This window comes from Capra hircus (genome assembly GCF_001704415.2).
Source record: "Capra hircus breed San Clemente chromosome X unlocalized genomic scaffold, ASM170441v1, whole genome shotgun sequence".
NCBI classification, from domain to species: Eukaryota; Metazoa; Chordata; class Mammalia; order Artiodactyla; family Bovidae; genus Capra; species Capra hircus.
Genome location: NW_017189517.1, coordinates 6,542,519 through 6,553,411, shown reverse-complemented (window position 1 = coordinate 6,553,411; position 10,893 = coordinate 6,542,519). Strand labels below are relative to the sequence as shown.

Here is a 10,893-nt window from a genome sequence, read left to right as displayed (position 1 = left end):
AAAAACATTTTAGATCTTTATGGAGGCAACTATAAAAGTTTACTGATAAATTCAGGTAAAGTAAGTCTCAGATAAATGGGGCAGTATTTCATACTTACTGATGGGATATACATCATTGTAAAGATGTCAATTCTCATTTACAGATTTCATGCCTTACTTGTAGCTGCAAAGATGACAATCAAACTTGGCCCGTTGTCTTCTCCGAAAATCAAGCCTGGAAAACCATAGAAGGTAGAATAAAAAGAAATCTCACAACTGTACATAATAAAATCTAAGCAACAAAACATGAGAAACCTCTGGGGAAGACTGAGGACTGTGTTGAACTTGTGTTGGGATGAGGAAGTCCTGGGCCTAAGAGAGGTTGGAGAGAATTTATAGATTATAATAGAAGGAAGATGACAGTATAGGGAGGAGTAAAGTTTAAAAGCTTCTGCTCCTACTTCAATATAGTAACCTGAGGCTGCACCTCAGACCCCAGATGCCAGTATCCTTGAGGACAACAGGACAGCAGGAAAAATGGATTGATTTATCCAGTATGACATTTAGTGGGTAAAGACTGATTTTTTTTTAATGTACTATTTTAGCAGACTATAAAAAATGTACTAAAAGTGGAATAGTGAGTATCACAATGAATCACCCACAGTAAGGGTAGATATTCATGAAATACACACAAACACACACACATATATTCTACATATATATTTGGTAGAGATGTGCAATGTACAATATATTTCTAAGAATGAGGGTTATAAAAAAGAAAATTACATCATTGGACAATGCAGAGTTAGATAAGCTCAAAAGAGGCAGGATATTCCATAATCACAACTGTTCAGCTTCTTCCTTGTAGAAAATACATTTTTTAGAACAAAAGTTTCTAAAATCTAAGTCTGGCTAGTGAAGAGACCCATTAGGAAGTTGGGCTTCATCTCTCTCATGGATGCTGCTACTCTCTTACACAGCATCTAGCCTGGAATCTAAAACCATTCTCTATAGGAGATGCACTTGAGCAAATGGCCAGAGATGGCAGGAAGGGATAATTTCCCATTTTGTATTTAGTTGAACCCAGGGTACAAGATGAGGACTCTCAGAGAGGACTGAGGGGTGCACCCATACCAGAACAGAGAGTACCCCACAGAACCCTGCTTCACTGCTGATATCAGTCCTGGGAGACTTCAAGCATAGATCTCAGGCTGAGCAGCCCCCTTCATTTCCAGCTTGGGGGGTCTCAGGAGGGTAGAGGCCTTGGTCTGAAGGTGGCAGACATAGGCTAGCAGTGGGGAGGAGTCTAGATCTTGCTAGTTGTCAAGGTGAGGACTTAAAAGAGGATTGGAGGGTCTGAAGAACTGGGCCCTACTCCTGCCCTCTTTCTGTGGTCAGCCCTGTGAAACCTCAGGGTGTGGTCACTGGATGCGGTCAGAAGGTAGGGACAAGTAACACTGTCATCATCCAATTACCAACAGACATCAAGATGAAGACCCTGAGGGACGAGCAATTAGAAGCCTGCCCCAGACAGAGAAGGTACTATAGAATCCAGCCCTTTATTTGCTTTCAACTCTAGGAGGTCCTAAAGCATGATGGCTGGGTGTGGGGTTCTGATACACTAAGGTATCAGAAAGAGTTGAGGACCTTGCTCTGAGGAGCCCTGTTTCATGTCAGGAGAGGGAAGGGGACTCAGGCCTTGCCAGGCATCCAGAGGAGGATCTTGAGGAAGGACTGTGGTGAGCCCCTTCCCAAACAGTGGGGGACCCACAAAAAGCTGCTCATACAGTCAGCATGGGATGTCCTGGGTAGTCCAGTCAGATAGAGTGCCCCTCCCCCATGCCCTCTTTGGAGAGGTGCTTAGAGAAATGGTGACTTTGGACCAAAGGATGCATCATCAGGTCAGCAAAAAGGAGGGCATACAAGCCTTGTCAGGAGTAAATATAAATACTATTTTGGACAAATCTGAGGGTATGCCTGCAATCTCAGGGCGGGCCAGTAGCTTGCCCTGCCTCTGCTGTCAACCTTTCATAGCCCTGGCACATATGCCTTGATATTCTCTAGGAGTAGGGGCTTGTTCTGGAGATCAGGAGGGAAGCAGCCCAGGCTGAGCCCAGAGTCAAGATGAGGACTCTGAGCTAGGACTGCATGGCTTTTCCACACCAGAGCTGGAATCCTGTCAGTGCCCTGCAGAAAGAGCAGGAACTCTGGCTCTGCCTCATAGATGGGGCAAGGAAACCTGGCTATGTCTCATAGTAGAGCTGGAAACCCTGCCCTGCTGCACAGGCAGAGCCATGAAACTGGACTCTGCCCTGCAGAAAGAGCGGGAACCCTGGCTGTGTCTCATAGGTGGAGCTGGAAACCCTGCCTCTCTGAAAGAGTGGGAACCCTGGTTTTGCCTCACAGATGCGACAGAGAAACCTGGCTGTGTCTCCTAAGGTAGAGCTTCAAATTCGGCCCTGCCTCTCAGAAGGAGTGGGAACCCTGGCTTCGCCTTACAGATGGGGTGGAGAAACCTGGCCACTTTTCATAGTAGAGCTGGAAACCCTGCCCTGCCGCACAGACAGCCATGAAATGAACCCTGGTTGCGTCTAGTAAGGTAGAGCTGGAAATCCAGCCCTGCCCCACAGAATGAGTGGGAACGCTGGCTGTGTCTGATAGGTAGAGCCGAAAATCCGCCTTGTGGATGGGGCAGGGAAACCTGGCCCCGCCTTAGCCCTGCAGTCATCCCTGGGAGACCGTACGTAGGACTTCCAGAGGTGGTGTGTCGGGCCCATTTCTCCTGGAGTCTGAGGGACACGAGACTGCTCTGAGAGGCTGGGGAAGAAGGAGTCCAGCTGTTGTCTATCAGGTGAGGACCCAGAAGTGGGAGAAGCCCACTGCTGGTCAGGTGGAGGGAGCCCCACCGTGTGCTTGCTTTCAGCTTTGAGAACCCACAGTAGGTTTCCTGGACATGCGGTGAGGCTTGTTAGAGGAGGATGAACTTGGGGCACCAAGGAATGAGCCCAGGCCCTGCCGGCCTTTGAGGCGAGGACCCAGAGCAGGGGAGAGCAGCCTCCTTGGCCCCCGTGGACGGGACCCTCTGGCATGCTGTGCCTCGGCCATCTTTCCCAGGAGGTCTCAGGCAGGGGTCCCGAGTGTGTTGTGTCCTGACTTGCGCCCAGAGGCCTGGGACACTGAGGCGTCGGTGGAGGACTCGGTGGGAGACGTGGAGGTGAGGATGCAAAGGAAGGCTCCCTCTCCACTCTGTGAGACTTAGGGGTCCCCCTGGGGACCCAGGGGCCCATGATGCCCTCCCCGCCTGCTCTCAGCCCTGAGGCGACCTAGGGGGCGCTGCGCCCCTCTTTGTCTTCTGACTTCCGTCTGGCGCCTCATGGCGATGGTTGTTGCAGGGTGAGGGAACGGCCTCAGGTCAAGAGAAGGAGGGGAGGCGGGCCCGTGGGGTGTGAATGTGAAACTCAGGGTTGGGGGGACCTTCTGCAGCCGAGGAGCCCCACCAATCCTGCTCTGCCACTCCAGTCACCTGGAGGATTCGGCCGTGGGGCTTGGAAGCAGTGGCCCTCGCTCCCTCAGGACGTGGTGGGGCTGGTCTCGGGGGAGAGAGGCCTTTGCCTGTGGGGTGGTGGGAATACCCTAAGCAGGCCAGAGCTCCCTGCTGCAGAAGACATGCTGGTCAGCCCCTACTCTCAGCCTTCAGAGGTGCTGGGCAGAGGGGTGGGGAGGGGAGTGGAATGGGAAATGGTGGGAGGTCGGGGAGGGAGGGTGTGGCCTCTCTTTACGTTTCTCTGGTTGTTCTCAGGGGAGTGAGGACCAAGTCTGAAGGAGCAGGGACAGTTTGGTAGAGGGAGAAATTGCAGGCCTTCCCCAAGGTCAGATAAAGGACTGGGGGCACCCCCTACACAAGAACACATGGGACCCAACAGTTCTCTGCCCTTGCCACCAACACAGGAGAGCCAAGGATGCTTACTGGATTTGGACCCTGACTACTTTTTTTCCTGGGGGCTTCCCAGGATGGAAGACCTGGGTCTGGTGGGTGTGCCTAAGATCAGTAGAGGGAGGAGAGCCACATGCTGTCAGGCATCAAAGTAAGTACTCTGAGGGAAGATCTACAGGACCTCCCACCCTATGAAGAGGGGTCTCCCAGAAACCTGCCCCTGCTGTCAGCCCTGCGAGGCCATGTAGCAGGGATGCCAAATGTGGCTTTATTGACTTCCACTCTGGGAGTCTCAGGGAGGTGAGACTTTTTCTGAGGGGTAGACCTCTGGATAAGAGAGAGGACTATGAGGGAGGATTGAGAGAACCTCCCTCCCCAAGTAGATTTGGCCTTGCCTGCCCTGAAAATATCTGTCTTAAAGAGAAGGGGCCCCAGCCCAGCTCTGCTCCTCTTGTCAGCCCCAGGAGACCACAGGCAGGGTTGGACAGATGTGGCATTTCCTAACTTTTCCTGGGGAATGGGCATCTCAGAGAGGTGAGGGCATCCCTTTGAAGGGGGGACACATCAGTTGAGAACAGGGAGGAGTTTCAGGCTCTGTCAGGAATCAAGGTAAGGGCCACTGAGAGGCCTGAAGACCCCCCCTTCCCTGAAAAGAAGGATGCCACAGAATCTCAGCCCTGCGAGGATCCAAGTAGGGATGAACAGAGGGGATGAACTCTCACTTCTGCCAAAAGGTCTACCAGGAGTTCAGGGGATAGAGTGTCTCAGGGAGGTGAGGTCTGGGTTGGAGCAGAAAACTTTAGGTCAGCGGAGGGTAGGACAAGCCTTGCCAGGGGTACAGATGAATACTTTGAGCAAGGATTGAGTACATTCCCTATGCCAGGACAGACCCCAGGCAGGGGTGGCTGGACATTGTGTCTTTTTACTTTGTATGAGGTGTCCCAGGGAGATGAACACTTTGGTCTGAGCTGATGACATCAGCCAAGGGGGCAGTTCCAGAATCTGAGGAGTCAAGGTAAGGTAAAGGCCTTGAAGAAGGGGCCTAAGGTTACTCCCTAACACAGACAGAAGGGGTCTCACAGAAACTCCACTCTGTCCCCACTATCCACCCTGGAAGGATCTAGGCAGTAATGCTCAGATGTGGTGTACCCTCACTCCCTGCAAGGGGTATGTGGAAGTGTCCCTGGGAGATAAAACCTTGGTCTGAGAAGGATGATTTCAGGTCACCACCTAAAGTGGGCAAGGCCCTCCAGGAGTAAAGAATACATTGAGGGAAGACAGAGGGAATTACCTATCTTAGAAGAGGAAGCCCAGCCCCTGCTGCCAGCCATGGGAGACCCCCAACCAGGGGTGGTTGGATGTAATGTCTCTTTACTTTTGTCTTGAGTGTGTTTAGGTCTTGAGGTGAAGGCCTTGGTGTGAGTGAGAAGACAGGTCAGCTGAAGGAGTCACGTCAGATCAGAAGAGGGAAAAGTCCCAGACTCTACCAGAGTCAAGGTAAGGACACTTGGTGAGGACCAAAGGCACTTTCAATCCCAGAAAGAAGAGACCCCATGGAGTCTAGCTATCTCTTGTCCTTAGGTCTGGAAGGATTCAGGCAGGGTTGGTTGTATATGATATGCCTCCACTTTATCCAAGGGTGAGAAAGTTGTCTCAGAAAGGTGAGGTCATGGTCTGAGGCAGTAATGTCCAGTCAGCAGGGGGTGGTCTACGCCCTGTCAAGGTAAAAATGGATACGATGAGGGAAGACTGAAGATAGCCCTACCAGAGGACACATGGGGCCCAGCACTTGCTTTTAGCACTGGAAGGACCTAGCAAGGGTGGTAAGATGTAGTGCTTCATTTTTGCCCATGGATTTTTCAGGGAGGTGAAGTTCTCATTCTGAGGAAGTGGCCATCTGTGGGGAAGCTACATCAGCTCAGCAGAGGGAAGAGTCCTGGACTCTGCCAGAGTTTAAGGTAGGGACTCTGAATGAGGACTGAGGGCACACTCTCACCTGAGGACCCAAGGCATACCCAGCTCTGCCCCGCCCCTGTGGTCAGCCCTGGGGAGCCCTGGGCACAGTGGTCAGATGGTGTACACTTACTTCCTTCTTGGTCTTCTCAGGCAGGTGAGGGCTTGTTCTGAAGGGGCCAGACTCACGACAGCAGAGGGAGTCCCAGAACCAACCAGCAGTGTGAGGAATGAGGGTAACCCTCAGCTAGGAGAGAGGGGGAACCCACAAACTTCATTCAGCACCTGCTATCACCCTGAAAGGCCCTGGGCAGGTGTGGCCGAAAGTGTTACCCCTTCACTTCTCATCTGTCTCAGGAATGTAAGCTTTTGTCTTAAGCTAGCGGAGGCAGGGAAAGAGGGGGCACAAGCCTTGTTAGAGCAAAGGTAAGAACCTTAGCATGGAGGGGATCATCCACTCCAGAACAGCAATGACCTCACAGAACTCAACCCCTCCTCACCTGTCAGGGGCTCCAGGAACTATGAGGTAAGGGCCTTGGTGTGAGGCACATGTCCTCAGGTCAGCAGAGCAGAGGAAGCCCAGGCAGTGCTGAGAAGTCAAGTTGAGGTGCATATTCTGAATGTCTACCAAGGACCCCACCTATTCCAGAACCGAAGGGATGTCACAGTGCCTGACCCCACCTGCCATAGTCATCCCTGGAAGCCTTGGGCTGTGCTGGTTGGCTGCACTCTGAGGAGCTTTCTAACATCCTCTTACAGGTTCCCAGGGAACAAACTGTCCAGGGAGACAGGAGCCCTGTGAGGCCCTAGAGAACTCCCTAAAGAGGAGATCTGTAAGTCAGCCTTTGTCAGAGCTGCCAAGAGTACATTTCTCTGATGAGGCTGCTGACCCTCTTTCTCCTTCAGGCCCGTGGGATCCCATCTCCCACCATCCTGCTAACACTTCCACCTGCTCCCTCCAACAAGAGTTATCATGCCTTATTCTCCAAAGCGTCCACGCCTCACTTTTGAGCCAGGCTTTCATACCCTAAGTGAGATACAAGGCCTGCTGATGGTTCAGGATTCCATACCTGAGGAGGAGGAGACCTTCTCCATTTCTTCTTGCTCTTTCACCTTCTCCTACCCATCTCCTTGCCCCCATCCCTTCCTCTCCACTGATATTGGGCACACCAGAGGAGAAGCAGGAGGAGGAGAAAAAGCAGGAGAGGAGCAGGAGGAAAAGGAGGAGGAGCAGCAGCAGCAGGAGGAGGAGAAAGAGCAGGAGGAAGAGAAGGAGCAGAGGGAGAAGGAGGAGGAGCAGGAGGAGGAGAAAGAGGATCAGCAGGAGGAGAAGGAGCAGGAGGAGGAGAAGGAGCAGAAGGAGGAGGAGGAGGAAGAGATGGAGCAGGAGGAGGAGAAGCAGCAGGAGGGGAAGGAGCAGAAGGAGGAGAAAGAGGAGCAGGAGGAGAAGGAGGAGGAGGAGCAGGAGGAGAAGCAGCAGGAGGTGGAGACGGAGCAGCAGGAGGAGGAGGAGATGGAGCAGGAGGAGGAGAAGGTGCACGAGGAGGAGAAGCAGCAGGAGGAGGAGGAGGAGCAGGAGCCTCCGGAGAGTCCCGGGAGCTTCTTCTCTTCCACATCATGCAGCACATCAGATGAAGACTCCAGCAGCCAAGAAGAGGAGGGCACAGGCTTTCACCAGGCCTCAGAAGACACCAAATCCTTGCCCAGAGACCTGCTAAATGAGAAGGTGGCTAATTTGGTTCATTTAATGATTCTCAAATATCAACAGAAGGAGCCCATAACAAAGGCAGAAATGCTAAAGGTTGTCATCAAAAGGGATAACAAACAATTCCTTGTGACCTTTGAGAAAGCTTCTAAGTGCCTAGAGGTGATCTCTGGCATTGATGTGAAGGAAGTGGACCCTAAAACCCACTGCTACATCCTTTTCAACTCATTAGGCCTCACACATGATAAGATAGTTAGTGATGATCAGAACATGCCTACAAGTGGCCTTCTGATAATCATTCTGGGTGTGATATTCATAGAGGGGAACTGTGTCCCTGAGGAAAACATCTGGAATTTCTTGAATATGATAGGCATCAAAGCTGGGAGGAAGCATTTCATTTATGGGGAGCCTAGGAAGCTCATCACCAGAAACTGGGTGCAGGAGAATTCTCTAGAGTACCGGATGGTGTCTAATAGTGATCCTTCATGGTACGAATTCCGGTGGGGTCCAAGGTCCTATGCTGAAACCAGCAAGCTGAAAGTTTTGGAATTTTTGGCCAAGATCAAATGGATTGACCTCATTTCCTTCTCAGACTGCTACGAGGAGGCTTTAAGAGATGAGGAAGAGAGAGCTGGGGCCAGAAATAACTCTATGGATAGTAATACTGCCATGTTTATTGTGCAGCATTTGCTAGTAATTCCTGACCCAACTGAAGAAACTGTGTTTGAAGAGGGCAGTCAGGTTTCTAAGTAGAGGAGAGTCGGGGTCAGGCTGGGGAGAACACTCTGTGCAACAACTTTGTTTTCCTGTTCTGTATTGCTGACTTAAAAGTTTATCATTTTTTCTTCCCTTTTAATACTTTTTTTTCAAATACTCTTCCTTTGAATAGGCTTATTGACTTTAGAATCTGTTTATGAATGATGTTGATCACATTTATTGCTAAACATTTATCAGATTCAAGAATAAGAGTTTTGATATTTTGCAAAACAAGTTGGGGAACCTTCCATTGTATTTTGTGACCTGAAACAAGATAACGTGATACTGGGATTTTCTTGGAAATGTGGAAAAACTCAGCAGGCAATAGAGAAAAAATGTAAAACATGGCTCATTTTTGGATTCCCATACCACTTTAGTCTACTGTTCTGTAAAATTTAAGATATGTATACCTGGACTTGTATGGCTTATTCAAGAAAGAAAGAGTAATCTAGACAAACCCTACTTTTTGGATTATCTTAACCACTTTAGTGTATTATTCTGTAATATTAAAATATATACCTGTACTTGCATGGCTTATTCAAGAAAATAGGCATAATCTTAACAAATCTTAATTTTTGGATTCCCTTTAGCTATTTTAGTCTCAATCAGTTTAGTTCAGTTGCTCAGTCGTGTCCGACTCTTTGTGACTCCATGAATCACAGCACGCCAGGCCTCCCTGTCCATCACCAGCACCGGAGTTCACTCAAACTCATGTCCATTGAGTTGGTGATGCCATCTAGCCTTCTCATCCTCTGTAGTCCCCTTCTCCTCCTGCCCCTAATCCCTCCCAGCATCAAGGTCTTTTCCAATGAGTCAACTCTTTGCATGAGGTGGCCAAAGTACTGGAGTTTCAGCTTTAACGTCAGTCCTTCCAATGAACACCCAGGTCTGATCTCCTTTAGGATGGACTGGTTGGATCTCCTTGCAGTCCAAGGGACTCTCAAGAGTCTTCTCCAACATCACAGTTCAAAGGCATCAACTCTTCAGTGCTCAGCCTTCTTCACAATCCAAACCTCACATCCATACATGACCACTGGAAAAATCATAGCCTTGACTAGACGGACCTTTGTTGGCAAAGTAATACCTCTGCTTTTCAATATGCTATCTAGGTTGGTCATAACTTTCCTTCCAAGGAGTAAGCATCTTTTAATTTCCTGGCTGCAATCACCATCTGCAGTGATTTTGGAGACCCCTCCCCCCCACCAATAAAAAGTCTGACCCTGTTTCCACTGTTTCCCCATCTATCTGCCATGAAGTTATGGGACCAGTTGCCATGATCTTCGTTTTCTGAATGTTGAGCTTTAAGCTAACTTTTGCACTCTCCTCTTTCACTTTCATCAAGAGGCTTTTTATTTTTCTCTCTTTTTTCAAAAATTTATTTTACTTTACAATACTGTATTGGTTTTGTCATACATCAACATGAATCCACCATGGGTGTACATGTGTTCCCAATCCTGAACCCCCCTCCCACCTCCCTCCTCATACCATCTCTCTGGGAAATCCCAGTGCACCAGTCCCAAGCATCCTGTATCCTGCTTTGAACCTAGAGTGGCAATTCGTTTCTTACATGAGATTATACATGTTTGAATGCCATTCTCCCAAATCATCCCACCCTCACCCTCTCCCACAGAGTCCAAAAGACTGTTCTATACATCTGTGTCTCTTTTGCTGTCTCACATACAAGGTTATCGTTATCATCTTTCTAAATTCCATATATATGTGTTAGTATACTGTATAGGTGTTTTTCTTTCAGGCTTAATTCACTCTGCATAATTGGCTCCAGTTTCATCTACCTCATTAGAACTGATTCAAATGTATTCTTTTTAATGGCTGAGTAATACTCCACTGTGTATATGTACCACAGCTTTCTTATCCATTCATCTGCTGATGGACATCTAGGTTGTTTCCATGTCCTGGCTATTATAAACAGTGCTGCAATGAACACTGGGGTACACGTGCCTCTTTCAATTCTGGTTTCCTCGGTGTGTATGCCCAGCAGTGGGATTGCTGGGTCATAAGGCAGTTCTATTTCCAGTTTTTTAATGAATCTCCACACTGTTCTCCATAGTGGCTGTACTAGTTTGCATTCCCACCAACAGTGTAAGAGGGTTCCCTTTTCTCCACATCCTCTCCAGCATTTATTGCTTGTAGACTTTTGGATCACAGCCGTTCTGACTGGTGTGAAATGGTACCTCATTGTGGTCTTGATTTGCATTTCTCTGATAATGAGTGATGTTGAGCATCTTTTCATGTGTTTGTTAGCCATCTGGATGTCTTCTTTGGAGCAATGTCTATTTAGTTCTTTGGCCCATTTTTTAACTGGGTCCTTTATTTTTCTGGAATTGAGCTGCAGGAGTTGCTTGTATATTTTTGAGATTAGTTGTTTGTCAGTTGCTTCATTTGCTATTATTTTCTCCCATTCTGAAGGCTGTCTTTTCACCTTGCTTATAGTTTCCTTTGTTGTGCAGAAGCTTTTCATTTTAATTAGATCCCATTTGTTTATTTTTGCTTTTATTTCCAGTATTCTGGGAGGTGGGTCATAGAGGATCCTGCTGTGATTTATGTC

At 48.9% G+C, this 10,893-nt stretch overlaps 1 protein-coding gene across 1 annotated transcript; it reads left to right on the top strand.

Moving 5' to 3' along the window:
- The first annotated feature begins 3,352 nt into the window (after positions 1-3,352).
- Positions 3,353-8,324, top strand: LOC102184129 (melanoma-associated antigen B16-like). Its single transcript, XM_018044064.1, has 3 exons — positions 3,353-3,372; positions 6,224-6,292; positions 7,403-8,324. The coding sequence occupies exons 1-3, from the start codon at positions 3,353-3,355 to the stop codon at positions 8,322-8,324; spliced, it is 1,011 nt and encodes a 336-aa protein (XP_017899553.1).
- The last annotated feature ends 2,569 nt before the right edge of the window (positions 8,325-10,893 follow it).